The sequence below is a fragment of the Mauremys reevesii genome, linkage group 1, assembly GCF_016161935.1.
Source record: "Mauremys reevesii isolate NIE-2019 linkage group 1, ASM1616193v1, whole genome shotgun sequence".
NCBI classification, from domain to species: domain Eukaryota; kingdom Metazoa; phylum Chordata; order Testudines; family Geoemydidae; genus Mauremys; species Mauremys reevesii.
The window spans coordinates 358,293,374-358,317,297 of record NC_052623.1 but is presented as its reverse complement, the minus strand read 5'-3'; the positions used below and the strand labels follow the sequence as shown (position 1 = coordinate 358,317,297).

At 57.0% G+C, this 23,924-nt stretch overlaps 1 protein-coding gene across 2 annotated transcripts in view; it reads right to left on the bottom strand.

Annotated features, from left to right (window-relative positions):
* Nucleotides 1–23,924, bottom strand: part of SND1 (staphylococcal nuclease and tudor domain containing 1) — a 477,167-nt gene that overhangs the window by 258,484 nt on the left and 194,759 nt on the right. For both annotated transcript variants that reach the window (XM_039520222.1, XM_039520221.1), the window contains exon 12: nt 2,540–2,640. In XM_039520222.1, the coding sequence (XP_039376156.1) occupies nt 2,540–2,640 (101 nt within the window). The remainder of the gene's footprint in view (nt 1–2,539; nt 2,641–23,924) is intronic.

Below are 23,924 nucleotides of genomic sequence, written 5' to 3'. Positions count from 1 at the left end.
GGGACAAGGGCAGACACCCAGCACCCTCCTCCTGCCACCCAGCTCATCAGGCTGGGGACCACGCCAGCCCAACACCCGCGAAGCGCCTGGCACGTCGCAGGCCCGACCACTAACACCACACAGTAAGTGCCACACGAACGCTGCCCCCAAGGTCTCCCAAGAAACCAGGGACACCACCACCTCCTCCTCCCAGCAGGCGGGCCCAGCCCTGACTGACCTCCCCTGGGGTGAGAGGAGGTCAGTCTCTATGGCCCTTTCAACCCTTTGTCCTTCGGCCATTACGGGGGCTCAAGGGAGGGCCTGGCATGGGGCACTTAGATGCCTGTAGATTTCTGTCTGTCCCCTAGGAACTAGACCAAACCCTTCGACTCAGACCAGCCAGCCCCCCTCCCGGACAGAGTCCAGCCAGCAAGCCCGAGGCCCGAGGCTCCATATCTCGGCATCAGCCCTCTGAGCCATCCTCTCCCCGCCTGGTGCCAAGGCGCATGGGCTACACATTAACAGTGCGCCGTCCACAGGCTGCTGCCCCCAGGGCCTGCTGGAGCCCAGAGCAGGCGTTACAAGCCTGGCTGAAGGGCACGGCCACAAGTGCCGTCATTAGACTCAAGCTCGATAACTAGCAGACCTGTGGCTTCCACTCAGCAGGGCCCCCCAGCGACACAGCTCCAGAGCACTGGCTTGGCCCTGGTCTGCATTACAAAACGATTCCGGTATAACTACGTCCCTCGGTGGGGGGAACACCACACGCCCAGTGACGCAGCGACACCGACCTCAGCACCGGTGCAGACACTGCTGTGTCCGCAGGAGAGCGTCTCCCAGCGACACCACTGCAGCCTTTCGCAGGAGGGGAGTAACGAGGCCGGCAGGAGAAGCTCTCCCCGCTGACTTAGAGCGTCTCCATTACAGCGCTGCAGCGGCAGACCCGTGCCAAGGCCGCGTTTGAAGCCCAGACCTGCCGTCGGACTGAAAACCAAAGGGCACACCCCAAAGCACTCGGGGTGCTTTCCAAACTAGCCGCTGGGAAGAAAGGCCTGGGGCAGTGTCCCCAGACACAGAGCCCAACACTAAGGACACAACCACCCAAACAGCCAGAAGGAAGCTCTTTCCATCCTACAACCACCCCGCCATGGCTACCAGGGGCTGGGGGAAGGGAGCGTGTACACCCATCCCATGCACAGGCCAGAGCGGAGTCGGCACGGGAGTGTTTGGCTGTAGGCACCGAGCGCATGTCTCGGTGCCTGGGGCCCTCCCGTGCCATCCAGAGGCTGCAGACACCTGCACTAGACGGCTGCAAGCCACCCAGAGACATGTGGCAGCCAGGTACTGTCAGCTCTGCGACGGGGGGTAATGAGCTAGCTGCTCTAGGCGGGAGGGGATAAGCCAACTCTCTCCAATAACCAGGCCCTGCTGGGAATCCCAACAGTGCAGGGACCCGCAGTGATCTGGTGCTTCCTGAGCACCCCCGGTCAATAAATCCCAGAGCGATGGGCTCAGAGCTGCCCTTGGAGTCTCTCCTCCCCCCAGTGCCCTCAGCACCCCCTAAGCTGTGTCAGGCTTCGGGCACTATTCCTGCCCACGGGTATGGCAAGAGCCAGTGGAGACAGCAGCCCCGGGGGTGTCCACATCTGAGCAGCACCTCATCCCCTCAGGCAACACATGGGTCCTAGAGCAGCCCGGCGAAGGGCCACGGGTGAGCATGACAGACCCACGAGCCAGGCTCTGGCTGCAGGCACAGCCGCCCACAGCTGCCTGGCTCGGAAGCACTCGAGCAGCTGTTAAACAATGTGTAAATCATTTGATGGAAAGAAGAGTCGGAAAGAGCAGCAGGAGGCAGGGTGGAGGCCAGCACAGGGGCCTCAGAGCTGCACGGCCCCTTGACGTTGTTCGTAAAACACCAGCAGTTTGGGCGGATGGCCAGTGTGTGCAGGACTGGGAGCCAGAAGCCACAAGCTTTAACCCCAGCGGTGCCAGTGACTCCCTTAGGGATGGAGGGCGAGTCACATCTGCTTTCTCCCTGCGATTCCCTGTCTGAAATGGGCCCGAGGACACTGAACCACCACGAGGCGGAGGGGAAGTAATACATGCAAAGGGCTTTGCAGACTGACCGGGCTAAGCACGGGCAGGAGATTCTTGCCAATAGTCACAGTAGGAAAAACGCGGCGCTGGGGCACGTCCCCTGCTTGTATGCGCACTCACCACGAGGGTGACGGAGCCTAGCCCAGCGAGGGCTACTGCCCGAGACACAACAGATGCCGAAAAGCTAAAAGCCGCAAGGACCTGGGGCTCGTCCGCATTTACCGCGGGGGTTAGGTGGTAGAACTGCGTTGCTCAGGGGCGGACACACATTTGTCATGTGGACCTGGGCTTCCACACTGAAACATCCAAGCAGCAGCACTTGGTGCCGTCTGCAGCATAAAGTGAAAACCAGAAATGCCAGGTATGATGATCACACTCCGCTGTGGCTGGATGCTGCTAACTCTGTGCTCATGCTCAGAGCTAGCCAGCCCGGGGTTCCCAGCCTGCGTAGGTTGATACTCACATGCCTCCAATGGCAACGGTGGCACAGGTTCGCTCCGAGAAGGCAGGTACAGTCTCCGTGGCGGTGCTGGCAGGTCTGATGTAGTCCACAGTGACGTTCACCTGCAAGAGAAGGCAGCTAGGTCTGAGACTTCATAAACCACCAGAGCACATGGTAACAACAGAACGAGCCCAGGGCGAAGGGGCCTCTGCACCCACACTGCTCAGGGGCTCTCTGAATGTGACCTTCCTTTCACAAGAGAGCCCCCTGCCCACACCCAGAACCAACTACAGGCTCCCAAATACCCCATCCAATCAAAGCATGCACTTCCCAAGTAACGCTAGCCAGGGCGGCGAGTTACAAGTGTAACATCTGACTGGCCAGCAGGAGACAATGGCAGAGAACATGTACACCAGGAGCCTCCCAGGTTTAACAACTGCACAGAACGTCACTGCTGCAGCCCTCGGCTCGTGGAGGAAAGCGCAGCTCCAGCGTTTGGGCTGAGAGAGCAGGACTGACCCCGCTTCGCTGCTTCTCACTCCCAAACGCACACGAGACGCAGCAGGGCACCAGCCGCAGCCTAGCACAACATGGAGACCCAATGGGCAACCAAGGCCATGCCTATAATTTTACACAAACTAGACAGAGCTCTCAGTCCTGCTGCTGCCAATGGCACAGGCGGGCAGCTGGCAGAGATGGTGGCACATCAGTGGGGTGCTGAGAACCAGCCACAAATCATTGTTTGGGAAAACCCTAAACACCCCTTTGGATGCCAATTAAATATATAAACCAACATCCACCTTGGACAGTATTGTACTGTCATTAGCATTCAGTTCAGACCCGCACATCTGGAGTTAGCCGGCTAGTGTTTGTCCACACTAGACAAGGGCGTTTGTAAAACGTGGTTGCTCTAGTCCTGCTGCAGACAGAGCGAGTGGTACCTTTAACACGTTAGCTTAGCAGTTCGTAGTCTAGGCTCCCCACCAGGGTCCACCTTGACCAGTTGAGCCGTATAACCTACAACCTGCCCTGTCTACACTGGGCTTTGAATCGTGTTGGCTGTTAACACACACAATGGGTGAAAACCCCTGGCCCTGCGGCATCAGCGACAACACTGACTTTGCCAGGGCCACACCTCCACCCTTAGTCTGCCAGTACAGACAGGCCCGGATGGCCAGCCTTGGCTTCCCAGGATCAAAGCCGCTGGCCATCATCTCCTAGTGACCGCACCATACAAATCTCTTTGGGCTGAGCTCTCTGCACAGGGCCAATTTTTACCTTCCAGAGGCTCCTGTGGCCAGGGCAGGGGGAGCTGTTCCTGCCCCATGCGCCTTCCCTACAATCTAAGTCACCCCTGCAGGGATGCCGCTGTTCATGGTAAAGAGCTCAGATGGTCACGTTCTCTCTCTGTTCCCTTTCAAGAAGTCTACGGGTGATGCACCAGTGTGGCGGAGCCACAGCTGAGGAAGTCAGCTAACCCAAGGTGGTTTATACAGGGAGGAAAGCCCAAGTGGAAGGAACAGGTGGGAGATCCTGAGTGCAGAGTTTAGGCGGCTACATTTTCAAGAGTGACTCTTGGCCTTGGCTGCCCAGCTTTGATGCATTAAAGGCGCCTGCTCTTCCCAGGGCCGTTCTCGGCACTTTCTGAAAAGCAGGCCCCGTTCCATGGGAATTGCGAGATCATCAGACCCCAGAGGCCCATCTAGTCCTGCATCCTGTCACTGACACCCAGAGGAAGGGGCAGGAAGCCCAGTGGGGGACAGATGGGGGATAATCTGCCCTCCCCATGAAGGTCTCATCCCAAACTGGAATAGAGATTGGTTTGAACCCCGGAACAGGGGCTCTCCCCCTTCCCAAACTCTATTTACAGCTTTAGCTACAACAACTCTGGATGATGTTATCTAGACACTGTCCAAAACGCCTTTGAACCTCGCTAACTTCTTGGATTTAACTTCCTGTAGCAGGGAGCTCCGCAAGCCAAACATTGTACGACAAAGCATCTTCTTTTCCGTTTTGAACGGACCTCCCTTCCGTTGTGCTGAATGCCCCCTTGGCACTGTCTGATGAGACGGGGGAACAGAAGTTCCACAGTGTCGAGTTAAATGGGCTCCTTTTGGTCAGCTTGGCCCCCAATTTTCAAACGAATGCAACAGACTCCGACTCATTCGCTAGCTCTGCACGATGCAGTGGTACAGGTACCGGGGAGTTTGACCAGCAAGTCCCGACTGCAGTAGAAAGGGCAGCACAAGAGGGGCTAGGGGAATTTCAACTGAAGGGCTGAAGTGTTTGAACAAAGCCTGTTACCTAATTCATGCCAACAGCTACATTTCTATCTAAATACAACTTAATCCGGCTGCTTTGCTTACTCCAAAAATTTACTTCCCAACTTTCTAACTGCCACTTAATCCAGATAAAGCCGAGGTTATTCCAGTAATTGGGGGATGGAGATAGGAGAGGGTGTCAGCATCAAGCAGTCTGCCTTGCCGGGCTTGGATTTCCCAGCTCCTGCGAGACTTGTGCCTGCTAGCAGAGTTCAGACCCACCATTTTCCAGCAGCAAAGGCAGCAGCTGTGGTGTGGGAATGGCACAGCCATGCCATGCGTATCATGCGGGGGAGGGATAGTTCAGTGGTTTGAGCATTGGCCAGCTAAAGCCAGGGTTGAGAGTTCAATCCTTGAGGGGGCCATTTAGGGGTATGGGGCAAAAATCTGTTGGATGATTTAATGGGGGATTGGTCCTGCTTTGAGCAGGGGGTTGGACTAGATGACTCCTGAGACCCCTTCCAACCCTGAGATTCTATGATCAGTGAGTGCCCACACTGAGTCTGCACCAGCGCTACTCCCCCAGCGGAGAGCCAGACATTCCCAATGCAGACAAGGCCCTGGAGCTGACCTGAAACCCAGGTCTTTCACAGCCCAAGGCAGAATTGCTGCAACCTCCTGAGTGGGATGCGGCCCCTCCTCACACGCTGCAACCCGCCTTGCCGGTCAATTGGCTCTGGGGATGGGCTCCAGCCCAGCCAGCCTTAAACAGGGCGGCCGTGGCTCCCTCGGAAAGAGGCAGCAGCTCTCAGCTGTAGCGCCTGGGCTGGCAGCCCCCTAAATGTGATCAAGAGGCGGGGGGGGGCGCGGCTCCAAGTTTCAGCCGAGGAACAGGCCTGGCCTGTGTTTTGTCACCCGCTGGGTGTGTGGCCTGGCAGATCGCGCTCCAAGCTGTGCTTTCCCAGGACTGCTTTCTTGGGAGGGGAGCAGTTGGTTCTAGGGAGGAAGAAAGTGTCACAGTGGGAGGCAGGGAGGAAGCAATCAGGCAGCAGAAGTGGGGAGACAGGCGCTGACAGGGTCCAGTACTAGGTCGCCCTTGGTAGGTGGTCAACCCATGGAGCTCCAAGTGTCTCATACGCCCACGTGGCTAAGCCATCCCTCTGCCCTAGGGTTCCCTCGCTGCAGCATCTGGGCACCTTGCACACAGACGATCAGCAATAGCCGAGTCTCCAGTGGACTTCATGGAGCGTACAGCTCTTCTCCCTCATCGGGGGGACAGAAAGCCTTGCTACTCACCCCGCCCACCAACGGAGCTAGACGGGAGAGCTCCCACCAAGGAGATTGCTGAGTGCTGCTTCCGCTGTGCTCTGCAGCCAGCCAGCAGCAGGAATCTTTTGTACATCACTTTTTTTTTTTTCCAGGTAGGGTTTTTTCCTCTCTTACACCTTGTACTGCGAGCTAGCACCTTCGTTCCGCTTTCAGCCTCGACTGATCAAGTCAAAAGGGAGCAGGAGACAGACAGGCGTCAAGTTCATCAATGTTACAAGAGTGTCTTTAAAGCCCTTTCAACTGTCGGCTCTTTACAAGCCTTGCGTTTTAAAGGAGCATAAAAATGCAAAAAGGTACGACTCAGTCAAAGCCTCCTGCCACCAGCTCACTCGCTCGTACAACAAAGCTAATCATGTCTGGGAAGCAACAAGAGGGAACTCTGTCAGGGAAGAGCCAATTAAGGGGGGAGGTTAAAGTAATTCCTTCTGGTGAAACGATTGTCATAACTCTGGGGGGGGGAGGGGGAGGAGGAATGATTATTTGGAAAGTGAAGTTTGAATTTCCTAACTCGCCCAGGGTTTCTCTCAGCAGCAAGGAGCAGCTCATTTCGGAGATGCCTTGAGCAGAAGCAGGCAATAGCTTTTGGCTAAAGATGGAGACAGGCAGCTGACCCAAGACCTGATTCGAAGGCATGCTCACCTCCCATGCATGCTCCAGCACACGGCCATGGCCACGCACGGGGTGCTGCGTACGTACCAGGGTAAGGTGGTCAGCAGCACCTTTCACACCTCAAGATGCAGGTTCAAATCTGAAATGGGGGAAGGAGTATGGTGGCTGAGGTGTGGCCTGAGGTTCACTAGCCATGCGAAGTACCACAACAAGGTGGCATGAATAGTGGCATCTGCCCTGGCCAGCAGATTCAGGTGCCCTGGGAAAGCTGACATGCCACCCGTCTGTACTAGGCCAGAGTGGTTAAATTCTTCATTTCTCTTAGCAAAATCCACCACCACCCCCAAGAAAACACCCCACAAATTCCCTACACATTCAATCTGATAGGACTCAAAACAGTTAGCACCCAGGCTGACACCGCTTCCTTCCTGGTGCCACTTTCAGAGGCAGGGATGTGACAATCTAATTCCTATTTTACTCACCCACTAAAAAATGCAGCCAAAGCATTGAGCCCAAAGGTGGAAAGGACCCACCGTTGGCAACTTTCATGCGGTAAATAAGCCCCCCGACTTTCACAATAAGCCAAAACCCCAACTAATCCCATTTCAGAACAAGCCAGTCCCTAAGAACCCCCCACACTCTATGTGACTAGATCCCCCGGCGTGCAGTCTGGACCTGTGCTGGGCCCGCTGTGCACCCGACTCTCCCTTGCCCCTGCTTGCCGGGAGCCGATCAAAACAAAGAAGCAACAAGATACAAGCCAAAAACTAGCCAACAAGCAACTCACAAGCCAATTAAGCCAAAAACAAGCCCATTTCCGTGTTTTCTCCTCAGGCTTGGCATGTCTGAAAGGACCCCAAGGGCCAGTGACTGCGAACACCACACAGCCGATATTAAGGAGGCTGACGTGACAAGCCAACAAGTCATGGAGCACTGTTGGTGATGGCTGAAGTGTTCTACCCCACTGACCCAACAGCACCCGAAGCAACAAGAAGTTACCTTGTGCAGTAACCATGGTTCTTTGAGGTGCGTGTCCCCAGGGTGCTCCCCGGTAGGTTTGCCTGCAGCCCTCCAGCGGAGCACCCTAGGGACACTACTTGAAGCAGCAACGGCTATGCCATTGCCATAGCATCAGGGCGGGGGAAAACTGTAGCATGGCACGACCAGCACAGCTGAGAAACAAACATGGGCAAGACCCAGTGTGTGGTTTAGCATAGTGGCTCTCCACCTTTCTGGAGGCGGATTTGTCCGGCATACCCCCAAGTTACACCTCACTTAGAAACTACTTGCTGACAAAATCAGACATAAAAATACAGAAGTGTCCCAGCACATTAGTACTGAACAATTGCTGACTTTCTCCTCTTTACCACAGAACTATAAAACAAATCAACTGGAATATAAATACTGTACCTACATTTCAGTGTTTAGTGTGTAGAGCAGTATAAACAAGTCATTATCTGTCTGAAATTTTAGTTGGTACTGACTTCGCTAGTGCTTTTTCTGTAGCCTGTTGTAAAACTAGACAAATCTCTAGCTGAGCTGACGTCCCCCTGAAAGAGCTCTGCACGTCCCCCTGCTTGAGAACCACTGCTCTAGTAGACAGAGCCTGGGTTTAGCAGTCAGGAGAGCTGGGATCGCATGCTTGGCGGTCACTGACTTGCAGCATGGCCTTTGGCAACCACTGACGGTCTGATTCAGTCGCCCGCCATCACTGGGCTGAACACCACTCAGCTGCACTGACAGAAACGGCGATTACACGATCGCATTTCCCCACCTCCCCGGGGCACTACAGGCTCGTGTTTGCAACGCACCGAGCTCTGGAGAGGAGAGGTGCTAGGAACGCGCCTATTACGCTATTACTGAACATCCCATAACATTGCAGTTCTGAAGAGACGTATCAAAGAACCCCAAAGGGGATCCAAGAACGGCAGCCAGCAACGTTACAGCAGCAGGAGGAAGCTACAAACCAGAAATTAAACCCTACGTGTTTGGTCCCGTTCCTGTTAGTTCCCCACAGCCAGGCCATAGATCTGCCTTCATTCTCTCACCACTGGGAACTGTCACTTCTTGGCACCCAGGCAAACGACACCGAGGGAACACAAACCTGTATCTCAGACCTCAGCATCCACCCTGTTCTCATTCACACCCAGTCCTTGAGGGACCCCATTGGGCAACCAGCGTATAGCCAGGTTACCACTCAATCCCCTCTGATCCTGACCCACAGCACCCCGACTATCCAAGCCCTGCTAGTGGCCCTCAATCCCAACCTGCCGCCCCCCTGCTAGTCCAGCCCTATGCACCCCTCCAGTTTTGCAGATGTCCCTCAATCCTGCCCAACAGCCCCCCAAGCCCTGAATTCCCCACGCAGTTCCACCAACACGTCAGCCCCATGCAGCCTGCTGGCTACCTAAGGCCTCTCTAAAGCAGAGACTGCTAGTGGTGCTAGACTGCGAGACACACCATGGGGCATGGTGGGCCCTCTGGTTTGTAGCACCTGTTACTGAGAGAGTCTGCACCTAGGTCTCCAAAGGGGAGGGCTCATGCATTGACCCATGGCCCAGAGGACATGGCAGTGTTAGATCAGCCCTACAGCTGTGGCTGTGAGCAGATCTTCCCTCCTTTCAATCTCCTTGGGAGTGCACTTTGCTGCACTCTCTTCAGGATACATTGGCCTGAGTCATCCATACAACCTTCACTGAGCTAATGGCCTCATTTACCTAGGCTGGCTGTTTATCTCACACCCTGAGCGGCGTTCCACTCCCCCCTCTTCCTCTCAGAAGGATCATTCTAACTTAAAATCACAGAATCATAGAAGATCAGGATTGGAAGGGACCTCAGGAGGTATCTAGTCCAACCCCAACTAAATCATCCCAGCCAGGGCTTTCTCAAGCCGGGCCTTAAAAACCTCTAAGGAAGGAGATTCCACCACCTCCCTAGGGAACCCATTCCAGTGCTTCACCACCCTCCTAGTGAAATAGTGTTTCCTAATAATCAACCTAGACCTCCCCCTCTGCAACTTGAGACCATTACTCCTTGTTCTGTCATCTGCTACCTCTGAGAACAGTCTAGATCCATCCACTTTGGAACTCCCCCCTTTCAGGTAGTTGAAAGCAGCTATCAAATCCCCCCTCACTCTTCTCTTCTGCAGACTAAACAATCCCAGTTCCCTCAGCCTCTCCTCAGAAGTCATGTGCTCCAACCCCCAATCATTTTTGTTGCCCTCCGCTGGACTCTTTCCAATTTTTTCACATCCTTCTTGTAGTGCAGTGCCCAAAACTGGACACAGTATCCAGATGAGGCCTCACCAATATCGAATAGAGGGGAATGATCACATCCCTCGATCTGCTGGAAATGCCCCTACTTATACAGCCCAAAATGCCATTAGCCTTCTTGGCAACAAGGGCACACTGACAACTCATATCCAGCTTCTCGTCCACTGTAACCCCTAGGTCCTTTTCTGCAGAACTGCTGCCTAGACATTTGGTCCCTAGTCTGTAGCAGTGTGTGGGATTCTTCCTTCCTAAGTGCAGGACTCTGCACTTGTCCTTGTTGAACCTCATCAGGTTTCTTTTGGCCCAATCCTCTAATTTGTCTAGGTCCCTCTGTATCCTGTGCCTACCCTCCAGCGTATCTACCACTCCTCCCAGCTTAGTGTCAACTTCAGCCACGTTCCAGTCTCATCAATGGATCACCAGCTTGAGAGGCGCAGAAGTGCTCAGGCAGGGAGGATTCCTGCCTTCACAGTTCTCATCAGGCACATTTAAAGAACCCACCAGATCATTAGTAGTATCCTATAATGAACAGTTACAGCAAGGACATGGCCTCTGCCCTGAAGCACTTACAAGCCAAACCAAGCGATGTAAGAGGGAAATACGATCCACGTGGACACCCCCCTCTGCAGTTCAAAGCAGAGGACCGACTCCCCAGGTGCTTAGATAGCCTCCACCACTCGCCACGGCCTCTGAGCACCCCATCTTCGCAACACAGCAGTCTTGAGTTTAACTTCACTTCCTGCGACATTATCCCCATTTTACAGATGGGGAAAGTGGCAGAGAGATGGATGTCAGAGGCAGGTCCCATGAATCCCAGCAAGCCAAGTCCCCACGGCACCTGCCCTCGCGAAGCAGCCATACAATGGGCTAATGGTACAGTAGCGTCAGGAAGGAGCTGAGCGCACCGTTCAGAGGAGGGCATATCTAAATGCAGAGCCTGCGGCAGCCCGAGCACAGGAGGCTGTCAGCTGGCTCCACCTGACCCCAAGCATTCCCGTAAGTAGCCATTACCGTCACCCAGCAGACCTGCGCTTTGCTAAATATTTGATGGAGAGAAACACTTGATGGAAACAAAAGCCGATGTGCTTGTCAGTCCGAGCACAGGCATGTGGCCAGCTCCCCCGTAGCGGGCTTGGGCCTATGCACATGGCACTTGTGATGAAGTGGGACTGTTCTTAATGTTTCCTCTGAATACTGTGTGGGTGCCTCAGTTTCCCCTATGCATTTCTTAAGTCTCTAGAGGGTGAGTGTGTTGCAGAGCAAAGGGCCAGTGCACATAAATGGCCGACACTCGATCTCCTGGCAACTAATGGCTTGTACCCTTCCCCCCTGCAAGGGGATGCTAAAGGTGTTGGAGACAAAGATCAGGTGACCTCCTGGCCTGGGAAAGGAACAAAGCCCAGAGGAGGAGGGGCTGGAGCAGGAGTCAGTTTGGAGCTGGCTGGGGACGAGGAGTGAGTGCAGACGTGGGTGTCTGGCTCTCTGCTCCCCAAGATGGACCCAGCTGAAGGGTCCCATTCGCGGTACCTACAAGCTCTGTTTTAGACCCTGTTCCTGTCATCTAATAAACCTCTGTGTTACTGGCTGGCTGAGAGTCACGTCTGACTGCGCAGTGGGGGGGCAGGACCCTGTGGCTGCCCCAGGACCCCGCTGGGGTGGACTCGCTGGGGGAAGCGCACGGAGGGGCAGAGGATGCTGAATGCTCCAAGGAGAGACCCAGGAGGTGAAGCCGTGTGAGCTTCTTGCCCTGCAGACAGGCTGCTCCAAGGGAGAGGAGGCTCCCCAAGGTCCTGCCTGGCTTTGTGGGGAGCAGTTCCAGAGCAGCGCCTGGGGACTCCATGACAGCACTTAAAGCAGAAGGATCAAACAGAATCCAGAGAGGGAGACGCTGTGCACAATCTGTGTCCTTAGAAGCAAGGGAACGTCTTCACATACAGGTGTTCCCAGCTCACCTCCCAGGACCTGAATGTGCATTCACCACCACATGGCCAGTTCAAGGAGTGACCTGTCAGCTCCACGCACTCGGCATGTGGCCTGGTCATGTGCCACTCTCACCACGCACACGGCTCCCTGCTAACAGAGCCAGTGGTCACACCAAAGCATCCATTTACCATCCCCCTCCTCCCCTGCCCCAGATCCATCCCACCCACCAGCCCTGGACTCGCTCCGCTCTACAGCCAGTGTCGATAGCAGTCGTCTACCGGCAAGTTTCCAAGGTCAGCTGCAGTCAGTGTGAATTAAATCACTCGGGCAGTTCTCCTCCCTGGAGGAGATCCAGCCCCGAGAAGAATGGCACTACACAGAGATCGGTTTGCCTTTGTACAGCCCGCGTGCTCAGTGTCACCCTCCCTTGCCTGGCGCCCAAGCACTCTACTGGGATTATTACAAAGAAACCAGACCCTCCCCCCGACCAAGGGAATTTGTGGGCCTGATTAATGAGCTGCCTGCACTCTGCGGGAAGAGGAAAAGTCAGCACGGACTGGAGGAGGGGAGCCATGTCCTCCAGCCTCTGCAGTGTGCTCCATCCCATCAGCTTTTTACAAGGACAGAAGGGGGAATAATGCACCAAGAAGTTTACATAAATAATTTCTGGCAGGGGACCCGAGTCACTGCATTAAAGTAAGGGTCTTGCTAACCCCCTGTTACCAAGGGAGGGGGCATGTGTCCTGTTCAATGGCTGGCTCTGGCTGGGCCCCCATCAGGACAAGCCAAGCTAATTAACATGCAGCCGGAGTTCACCAGGCTGGGGTCACAGAGCCTTTGGGAGCTGCTCCCGTTTCCAAGGCAGCTCGGGCTGAGTGCGGAATAGAGGGGAAGGAGGAGGCAGCCCTCTCCCCACAGAGATGGGTTGTGTGTTACCAGGCCTGCCGAGGCTGCAGCATCCCCACTCTCCCGAAACCCTTCTCCCATCCCAGGCTCCACCGTGGCCGTGGCAATGCTGCTGTCGGAGCACAGCCCAACCGCCGGCGGGAGGTGTGACGGAATAGGGAGTGGGGAGGATTGACCTGGGGATGTTGCGTAGGAATTTTTCAGGTACTGTCTGCATTGGTGATGGGGTATCAGGGTTTGACTTCACTTGAGGGATGATACCTGAGCCAAGAAGGGGTTGGGGCCAGGTGACACCTTCTGCCCGGGAAACTGGACAAAGGCTGGAGGAGGAGCTGGGGGGTCTGGCTGGAGCAGACGGCTGGGGGGAGTTTCAGTTTGGAGCTGGCTGGGGAGAAGGAGGGAGCCCCAAGGCTGGGGTCTAAGCTCCCTACCCCCAAGATGGACCTGACTGAGGCAAGAGCAGCACGTTCCAGGGAGGAGTGACAACGTACCACCAGCACGCTGAGCCACGGGGCCAGGCTGAAGCTGACCCCTGGCACGGGCAGACACGTCAGAGAGCCCGCTGGGCCTGCAGCAGAGAAGAGAGCCCCAGCTCTCAGAGGGACATCTCTCCCCTCAGACTAGCACTTTTAACGTAAAGAATGAATAGTTATTGGAAGTTTGAGGAAGAGAGGACAACTCTCTGTCTACAGGCACTACCATCAGTAATTACAGAGGAGCCGGTCTGGTGTGCCAGCCGCCTACCCACCCCCTGCCATCTGCACCTCCTCCCACCCAGCCATCCTGCATCACGGCCCCCTCCCTCCCTGCCCCAGTGCTGTTGCCTTGCTTACAAGCCTACGCACCCCCACTGAGAACACGGGCTTCTCTCTTGGCCCCGGACTCAGCCAAGTCACTGAAGCTTGTGCCTTAGAGGCTGGAGAAATGGGGGCTCGAGTTGTTGGTGAGCTCCAGCTGAAATATATCATTTAGAAGACCCCATCCTCTCCTCCTAGCAGCTGGGACCAGCAGCAGAGGGTGAGAGGCAGGGACAGAGCTGCTGGGGAGAGTGCTGAGCAGAACCGCCTGGTGGTGAAGGGAGAGCGGTTGCGGTGATCTGGACCTGGCTGGACCAAAGAGGTAGCAAAGCTTAGTGCCCAGGCTACTGAGCACCCCAGAATCGATGCACAAGGACTCTGCAGTCAGGGATCGGCTGTAACAGCCACACTGCCCAGCACCTGGACACCCAGCTGTCCCCCAGCATGCACTGGGACGAATGCAAGCCCTAGGCTGGGTTTGCTGGGGACAGTGGGGTTCGAAGTCCCACTCAGACACCAGAAAGGGGTCTCGCCGGCACGCCGCACGCAGGAGGCGGCTGCGTTTCCCAGTCCTGGAACGTCAGCGGGAAAGCCAGTGCACGAGCCACTGCATCCTCTGGCACTGCAGGAATGTTGCCATCGAAGCCCAGGTGCCCACCCCTTTCCAGGGCACTCGCACCTGCCAAGTGCTGAGCTGGCCCTACAAGAGCGGACATCGCTGACGCCCACAGCAGAGCTTGCCTGAGTGCGCTTGGCTCAAGAGCGCCCAAGGAGCTCCGGCGCAGGCAGGTGTGGGCCAACGGCTGTGCCAGCAGTTTGCCGTACAGCGGCATGGCCATTCCTGTGCCCTACCTCCTGCGGCAGCTTTCACGGTCTCACACGCTCAGGTTTCCAGATCCCTTGTAGCTAGTCCCAGGGGACAGCATGTTCCCAGCAACGGGGCAAGCTTGTCAAAGCACGTCCCTGTTCTGACAATGGACAGCGTGACTCCAGAGCAAGCGCGTTTCCTTCACAAGCAAGCTGGGCTCTCTGGCCGCCCTACAGATTCAGCCAGGGATTACGCTGGGCTCTTTTCTTTTTGCATGGCAGCCTCAGCAGAGAACGGTTACTTACCTTTCCGTAACGGTTGTTCTTCGAGAGGTGTTGTTCACATCCATTCCACATTAGGTGTGCGCGTGCCGCGTGCACGAGTGTCTAAACTTTCTCCCTTAGCGGCTTGCGGCAGGGCCCCCGCCAGAGTGGCGCCACTGCGCCATGTATATATAGCCCCACTGGCCTGACCCCCTCCAGTTCCTTCTTGCCAGCGACCCCAACAGAGGGGTAGGAGGTTGGGTGGTGGAATGGACGTGAACACCACATCTCGAAGAACAGCAGTTACGAAAAATTTAACTGTTCTCTCTTCTCTGAGTGCTTGTTCACATCCATTCCACGTTAGGTGAATTACAAGCTTCCCTTTGGAGGAGGGTGAAGTCACGAGACAGTCGATCGGAGGACCACCTTGCCAACCGCCGCGTCCTCCCGTGCCTGCTGGTGAGTCGTAAAGGTGGGCACCGATGACCAGGTGACCGCCCTGCAGATCTGCTGGATCGGGACCTGTGCCAGGAAGGCCGCGGAAGCTGCCTGCGCTCTGGTGGAGTGGGCTGTGGCCGCTGGAGCCGGGACACCAGCGAGGTCATACCATGCCCGAATGCAGTCCGTAATTCACAACGAGATTCGCTGTGTCGACACCGGAAGGCCTCGCATCCGCTCAGCTACGGCCACGAACAGCTGCGTGGATTTACGAAGGGCTTGGTACGCTCCAAGTATGACGCCAACGGTCGGCGGACATCTAGGGCGTGCAGGCTGTGGTGACTCGGGTCCGCATGGGGTTTGGGAAAAAACACTGGCAGACAAATGTCCTGACCCAGATGGAATTGTGAAACCACCTTTGGGAGGAACTTAGGGCGAGTGTGGGCGGAGCTGCCCCTTGTCTTTGTGAAACAGTGTATGGTGGCTCCAAGGTGAGAGCCCTCAGCTCAGATACCCTCCCCGCTGAGGTGATGGCCACCAGGAATGCAACCTTCCAGGAAAGGTGGAGGAGGGAGCAGATAGCCAGGGGCTCGAACAGGGGCCCATGAGCTTAGACAGGACTAAGTTGAGATTCCATGGAGGGACCAGGGGGCACAAGTAAGGGAACTCCCTTTCCTGACCTTTGAGAAATCGCCCCACCATTGGGTGGGAGAAAACCAAGCTGCCTGAAAACCCTGAGTGGAAGGCGGAGATAGCCTCCAGGTGCACCTTAATCGAGGACGGGGCCAGCCCTTGCTGCTTAAGGTGCAGTAGGTATTCTAGAATGGCTGGCACTGGGGCCTGGTATGGCTGCACCTGTTGTGACCCACACCAGCACGAGAGCCAATTCCACTTGGCCAAGTAAGTCGCCCTGGTACAGAGCTTCCTACTACCAAGCAGAACTGCTGCACAGGAAGGGAGCGCTGGCTCTCCAAAGCATTTAACCACATAGCTTCCATGGCGTCAGATGCAGCGATTGCAAATCAGGGTGGAGAAGCCACCCTCCGTCCTGCGTAATGGGGTGTAGAGGCAGTGTTACCGGGGCCTCCACCGACAGCTCCAGGAGCATGGTGAACCAGTGCTGGTGGGCCCAGGCCGGGGCGACGAGAATGATCGACGTCCTGTCCCTGCGCTCCTTGAGTAGTACACCTTGTGCACCAGGGGAATTGGGGGGGGCGGTGTATTTCAATTCCCTTCCCCACGGGATCGCGAATGCATCGGCTATCGAGCCCAGGCTGCGACCCTGGAACGAGCAGAATTGCAGGCACTGGGCGTTGCCCTTCGTAGCAAACAGGTCCACTTGGGGAAACCCCGACTTTCGGAAGAGCGAAAGCACGACGTCCGCTCTGAGCATCCACTCGTGCATGCAGCAGGACCTGCTGAGGTGGTCCACCAGCCCATTTTGCTCCCCCAGAAGATACACCGCCTGCAGGTGAATGGCATGGGCTACGCAAAAGTTCCAGAGGAGGAGAGCCTCGGTGCAGAGTGGGGAGGAACGGGCTCCACCCTGCTTGTTTATGTAAAACATGGCGGTCGTGTTGTCTGTCAGGACTGTCACGCTGTGACCACTCAGAGTGGCATGAAAGGTCTGGCATGCTAAACAAACCGCCCTGAGCTCCTTCATGTTGATATGGAGCGATTGCTCTGCCCCCGACCACACGCCCTGAGGTCCCCCAGGTGAGCCCCCCACCCGAGGTCTGACGCATCTGTTACCAACGTCAAGTCCGGCTTTGTGCAGCAAAGGGGATGCCCTCGCAACCCGCGCTCTGGGACTGCGGCATCAGGGAGCCCAGCACGTCTCCCGGGGCTGTCACTAGCAAGTCTAGGGGGTCCCTGGCCAGGCGGTATACACGGGCGAGCCAAGCCTGCAGAGTCCTGAGTCTCAGTCTGGCATGCTTGACCACACGTGTGCAAGATGCCATGTGGCCTAGCAGCCTCAGGCAGCATCTGGCTGTCGTAGTGGGGAACTGACACCGTGAGTTCTGGGAGGCTCACCCTTGTCTGTACCGCGTCTAGGATCGCCCCTATGAACTCCACTCTCTGCGTTGGCACAAGAGTGGACTTGGGAACATTGACCAGGAGCCTGAGCTTGCGGAATAGACTCAGGGCTGTCTGCACGTGGGACAGAACCTCTTCTTCAGACCGCCCCGCCAGGAGCCAGTCGTCAAGGTACGGGTACACTCGAATCCTCTGCCTCCACAAGCATGCTGCCACCACCGCCATGCATTTTGTGAATACCCGTGGGGCCGCAGCTAGGCCAAACGGTAAAACCACGAACTAGCAATGTTCCTGGTTCATGGGGAAGTGCAGGAATCGGCGATACGCTGGGTGGGTGGCGATATGAAAATACGCATCCTTCATGTCGAGGGCAGCGTACCAGTCTCCCGGATCCAGGGAAGGGATGATGGTGCCCAGAGAGACCACGTGGAACGAGGCCTTGACTAGGAACTTGTTGAGACCACGCAGGTCTAGAATGGGACGAAGGCCCCCCTTGACCTTGGGGATGAGGAAATAGCGGGAGCGGAACCCTTTTCCCCTTAGGTCTAAGGGCACTATCTGCACCGCCCCTGAAGAGGGATGGGGAGTAGGCAGGGAGGAAAACTGTAGCATGTACCCGCGTCACACCGTGCGTAACACCTAACGGTCCGACGTAATGCTGGACCATGCACGAGAGAAGCAGGACAGGCGGTTGAGGAAACAAGGGGATGGATCCGGTAGCTGATCTAGTCCGCTGTCCTCAAGCACACCTTCAAAAGCCTGGCTTAGGGCCTGGCTCAGATTTATGTTGGCCTTGGCTCTGGCCTGGCCTACTGGAGTTATTGTTATTATTGCGCCACCTCCTGTTGTCTCTGCCTCGCCTGCGGTACGGCTCCTGTCCAGGACAAGGCTGGCACTGGCGCTGGGGAGGAGGTTGTGGCTTAAATGGCTTCCTCTGAGCCGCCGGGGTATGCATACCCAGTGACCTGAGTGTGGCTCTAGAGCCCTGAGGCTATGCAGCTTTGCATCCATCTGGTGCGAGAAGAGTCCGGACCCTTCGAAGGGACGGTCCTGGAGCGAATTCTGGGCCTCCGGCGGGAGACCTGACTCCTGAAGCCACGCTGAGCGCCGCATGGCCACGCCTGACACGATTGTCCTGGCTGCCGCGTCCGCTGAGTCCAAGGACGCTTGGAGGGGGGTTTTCACTATGGCCTTGCCTTCCTCCACCAGGCCGTGAACTCCAACTGGGAGCCCTGTCGGAGGTTGTCCCTAAGCTTCCCCACTGCTGCCCAGGAGTTGAAGTTATGCCCATTGAGGATGGCCTGCTGGTTAGCAATCCTCAACTGAAGGCCCCCTGCCGAATACACCTTCCGGCCAAACAGGTCTAGGCGTTTCGCTGTGTTGACCATGGGGCCGGGGCCTGTCGCCCATGGCACTCTGTCCTTTACCACCGAGACTACCAGGGAACATGGGCTCGGGTGGCAAAACAAGAAGTCGTATCCTTTTGATGGGGCAAAGTACTTGTGCTCCACACCCTTGGCTGTTGGTGCGCTGGGATGCTGGGGGTCTGCCATATAGTCGTGTAATTAGACTGAATGGTCTTAATGAGCGGGAGTGCTATTCTGGAGGGACCTTCTGGGCTCACAATGTCCACCATGGGGTCCTCCTGCTCAATTGTCTCCTCGGCTTGCAACCCCAAGTTATGGGCCACCTTACGTAGCAGCTCTTGGTGGGCTTTATGGTCCATTGGCGGAGGTCCTGTTACCGCAGTGCCTGCTACTGCTTCATCCGGGGGATGACGAGAAAGTTAGCAGTTGCTCAGCTTCCTCCGGTTGGTCACCCTGGTCCCCCTCCCTCAAGGGAAGGGGTTCTGCCTCAGGCTGGGGCCGGTGGCCATAGGGTGGCACCAGGCACGGTGCCCGGATCTCCGGTCTCTCACTCAGCGAGGCTGCAAGTGGCTTGGACACCGTAGCTTCCTTTACAGGGGAGCGTCAGTGCAGGGACCAGGATCTCTGTACTGAGTAGCTGGCCCTGGAGGGGGCACCTTGACACTGGTGGTAGGGGTCCAGAAAGGCCAGTGTCCTGGTGGTCCCCATTGTGGTTGCCACCCAGTTTGTTGATCCCTGCTGTCCGGGGCCCGTTGTGGGAAGCTGTATCGGCCCGAGTCAGCGTTGGACTCTGGCAACGCCAAGCACAAGATGCTGTCGATCTGTGTCAGCGGGAGGCTGACAATCGGCTTCTTGCTGATCGGGAGTGGGACCAGTACTACTGCTCTCTGGACCAGGACCAGGACCGATGATCCCAAGACCGGGACCGGTGCCTTCTGGGAGCCCTCGGTGACTCTTGGCTCGTCTCCTCCTGGTGCCGGTCCCAGGGGGCGCCAGGGAGCACCATGTGTCCTGCACTAACCCCACGCGTTGACTCACCTCCGGTACCGAGACTTCCCTCGAAGTCAAGGGTAACTGGGAGTCTACCAACTCTGAGCTAGACCAGGACCAACGCCGGGAGCGGTGCCGGGATAGTGGCCTCGAGGGGCGCACCATTGCCGGCTTTCTCTTTGACGGCACCCTGGGTCCGGGTGCCGGAGGCTTCTCCCTGGCCGGGAGGGGGCTCGCCCTCAATGATCCGATGAGGTCTTTTGCAGCCTCAAAAGGTGTCAGGCATGGAGGGCTGATCCATTACGCCCTAGAGCCCTTCGTCCACACTGAGTTCACTTCTGGCTGGACCCGGTGGGACTTGTGTCGCCACTTGGGCTGGGCTGAGCAGATGGGCGGTGCTGCCTACGGCCCAGGGGAAGGCAGGACAGCCCAGAGCCAAGGCTCCATTAGAACAGATTCTCCCCATCACAACGCAGCTCCGGTGAAGCTTATTCATCATGACTAGGGCTCCTGGTCTCTCTACGAACAGGTAAGGAAATAGCCGCTTATGAGCCATCTGGGAGCAGCAAAGGCTGAGCCAGGCTGACACTGCAGGCCGCGTCTCTCTGCTCCGCTCCCCCCGGAACAGAGACCATTACGGATTTCCCTCCGTTCCTTGTCCGGTTTCATCTCGCAGGGCTGGGTAATACACAAGGCAGCGAGCTGGTCTCTTTCTGTGGTAGCTGCATTAGGCACCAGGGCTCTTCCCATAAGCCGAGAGGACAGTTCTGGCCCGTTCTCAGTATCGCTCCTAATATCGGGCTTCTGTACAGGGACTCGGCCTTCCTGGATCTCTGCATGAGAATGGCCATCCCTGCTTCACAGGTGGGGAAGCAGCATGCAGAGGGGAACAGACTTGCCCAGAGTCAACGACAGAAGTGGGAAGAGAACCCGGGTGGCCTGGGTCACAGTCTGGCACCCTACCCAGCTGGCACACTCAGCATGCACCATTCTTGGAGACACAGCTACGGCAGCAAGATGGTTCTAGCAGGCAAAGGATGAGGATGGGACCAACCAAAACAGCTTGGAGCAGGATGTTTCTACACGGTTTCCCCCAGGCGCCTTCCGTGCAGTGACACAAACCCATTACCTCCTGCCTCTGGCGCTTCTTGGAGAGACGCTCCCTGGGGTTACCACTGTAAAGACACCACCTGCACTCCAGCCATGCCTCCCTCACCCCTCCAACTGCCCCTTCCTCTGCACATCTGCAGAGCCTGACTAACCTCACTGCTCCAAGGGCAGTTGAGTCAGGGAAAGCCAAGCTCCCCTCTCCTTGGCTCTGTCAAACGCTAATGCCGCTCCAGCCTTCCTCCCACGAGGAAGGTAACCACCTTCTGTAAGCTCAGAACTAGCTGCTTGGGGCCACTTAGGGTCTGTCTGCACAGCTCGCACCGGTCGCCGGACATGGGCTTGCAATGCCGTGTTGAAACCAGCTGTGTAGATGTTGGGTCTTGGGCTGGAGCTGAAGCCTAGGGCAGGGGTGGACTTCAGAGCCCAAGCTCCAGCCCAAGCTGCACCATGTACACAGCCACTCTCAGCACGGCTCTTTTGACTGTGGCTCAGAGATGCCCTGCCGCTCCCTGCGTGGAGAATCCTTAGCGCCACGTACTCACGCACGCTTCAGGAGACACCAAGCAGAGCAACCGGGCAGCCCTCCTCTGATGAGGTGTGGGGCCAGCCCCCTAAGCATTGCTCAGCCCTTCTCGGGCACAGCCATGTGCCAAGCACAGAGATCAGCGGCTTTGCAGGACAAGGGGAAGGGAAGATTCCGCCTGCCTGTATTGAGCTTACAGTTTCCACAGCTTCTACCTCAGCCAGGTCACCAGCGTCCGGCATCAACATGGCCGCGACACCTGCGGCAGCTTAGCCACGGCAGCCAGGAGAGGCAGTCTGCCTGCACAGGGCTTTGCCGGAAGCCATTCCACCCACACCACAGCCAAAATGACTGCCCGTGATCAGCAGCCATGCTGAGAGGAGACTGGCTGCCCAAGACCAGTCCTGCAAGCTGAGCGGCTCCACTGCCACCCACATGCCCAGCAGCTGCTCGCCAGCCCAGCGCCTCGCACACCGATTGCCTAGAGATCGAAGCCAGGCAGGGCATGGAGACAAAGAAGTGGGGGGTCCCACACCTCACCACCAAGCCGCACAGCCTCCAGACCAGGGCACATCACTTTCCTGCCACTGGGTCGCTGGGCCCCCATCTCCCCCCTTCCCTCCCCCGAGCAGCTGGGAAGCACCACGGGAGAAGGCTGGGCTTCCTGCCGGCGCCCCAGCTCAGCCTGCTCGCCGGGAGGCTGGCCAGGGAAGCAGCACAGTCCTTGCCCTGGTTCTAGTTTTTCCATCATGGGGGTGCAAACTTGGGCTCGCGTTAAATGAAGCTCAGCGATGCGCCCCAGCCAAGGGGAGAGGCGCCAGGGGCATGTGAGTACTTGGAGACCCCACTCCTTGAGCGCAGGATGCCCGGTGCTGCAGCTGAGTGCTCAAACGCAGAGCTGGGAGCTCTCCCCGACTGCCCAGGTTTGGGAAGTGGGCTCTGCTCGGGGTTAGCAAGTCTCTGACCTGACAATGTCCTTTACCCCACAGCTGCCCAGCGCAGCGCTTTCCTATGAAGCAGCTGGAGACCAGGTTAGATGGACCCCCAGTCTGGCAATTTCTCTGTTCCTAGCATTGGAGGCAACCTCATTTAATAAGCTTCCTCTGCAAGGCTGGATGGACCTTTGATTTGATCCAATATGGCCATTCTTACATTTCAATCTACCCACCCTCTGGGCCTCAGCCTGCACCGCAAGCCGGCCCTCTGGCCAACCGGCACCAGCCTGGCATGGCCTGATTGGGTACCGGGGGGGGGGGGGCATCCAGCCAAGCCGTCCCTCCCCAGACAGCTCCTGCTTTGCCATCGCCCTGCGTGCAGTACTAGGCGCTGCCTGTGGCCGTCCCTGCAGCCTCCTTCCCCAAGGCCGGGGCTGGAGGGCCTGTCAGAGCCGTCAATGGTACGGGGGAGGCTCTGCTCTTCCCTCCCACTCACAGGACAGGCATTACGGCACTGAACCAAGGTGTCCTGCTGTGACAGCCCCTCCCCCGGAGCACCCCGAACCCTCCCCCCACCCCCACCGCTTGTTCTGGCAGATTAATTTAATTGAACTAGATTAGAACTCCAAGCTTCACGCTCCGAACATCCCATCCTGGCACCCACACGCCATTCACCCGTCAATAGCCCAGAAACCGCCTGTCTCTTCAGTTTCAAATGGGGGAACATCTGCCTCCCCCACCCCTGGGACGGCTGCCTGCAGAGGATGCAGGGAAGCCTCAAGGAGCCTGGGGTGGGGGTGGGGGTGGAGGGGCCAGGGATGCAGGAGCAGGTACATAGAGCCAACTCCCCAGCTGGCTCCCCGCCCTGGCTCCCTGCTGCACAGCGGCCCTGTTCGGTCTGGCTGCTACGCTGGCATGCAAAGTCTGGGGCGCTCAGCCTCCTGCTTTCCACCTCTCGCCACCAGCAGCGGCCATACCGCAGCCCTTCCTCTGCCAGCTGTTCAGAGTTATGGGGCCATCCTTCTCTGTCACTAGGAAAGCTGCAATCTCTTCCTCCTGCACGCCTGCCATCCAGGAAGGTGCCCGGGTTTCCTTTGGGGAAAGTCTGGTTACCTTGCGCCTGCCTCACTTGAGTACAAACTCCTGGGCCACTCCCCTTCTTCCGTTGCTTTGGATTGACCACCAGGGCTGATCAGTCGGCTCTTCACCACAGCACTAGGGGTTTCTCACTAACACTTTTCCAGGGGAAGGAGCACAGGGCTGGGGCAAGGTCTGCCATTTCCCTAACGCTGCCCAGTGGGACACAAAGCTCCTCCTTAACTCTCCAGCGCCTAACGTGGTGAGACGCCAGGCCATCCAAACGCCGCCTCACTGCAAAGCAGTGTTGCAGAACGATGATAATGCACAGGCTTGAAATGAGATTTCAAGATTCATGAGCCACCTGACAGCACCAGTGCTACCGAGACAGCAGGAGATGGTCACGGACGTCTCAGTGTCTTTGTTCATTTGTTTCCTGTAACCCATTTACACTGTATAGAGTGCTGCTGGGGATGCAGGCCCACAATCTGTCTCCAGCCCCACTTTCACATCCTAGTTCCAGAGAAACTGCCCCCGTTCCAAGGACCGTTGCTCTTCGTTCCACCTTTGTGCCCATGTTTTTGCACATTAATCGTCTCATTTGGAGATCGCCACCAGAGTCCTGCTCATTCCGCTTTCAATGTCCTACAGCTGGCCGTTAACCCCATTCACCTCTGGAGAGACTGACTAGTGGTCCCCCCCGGCCCCCCAGAACGCAGCCTTCGGTGGCTGCATGCGTGGAGTCCGTGAGAAACCACACG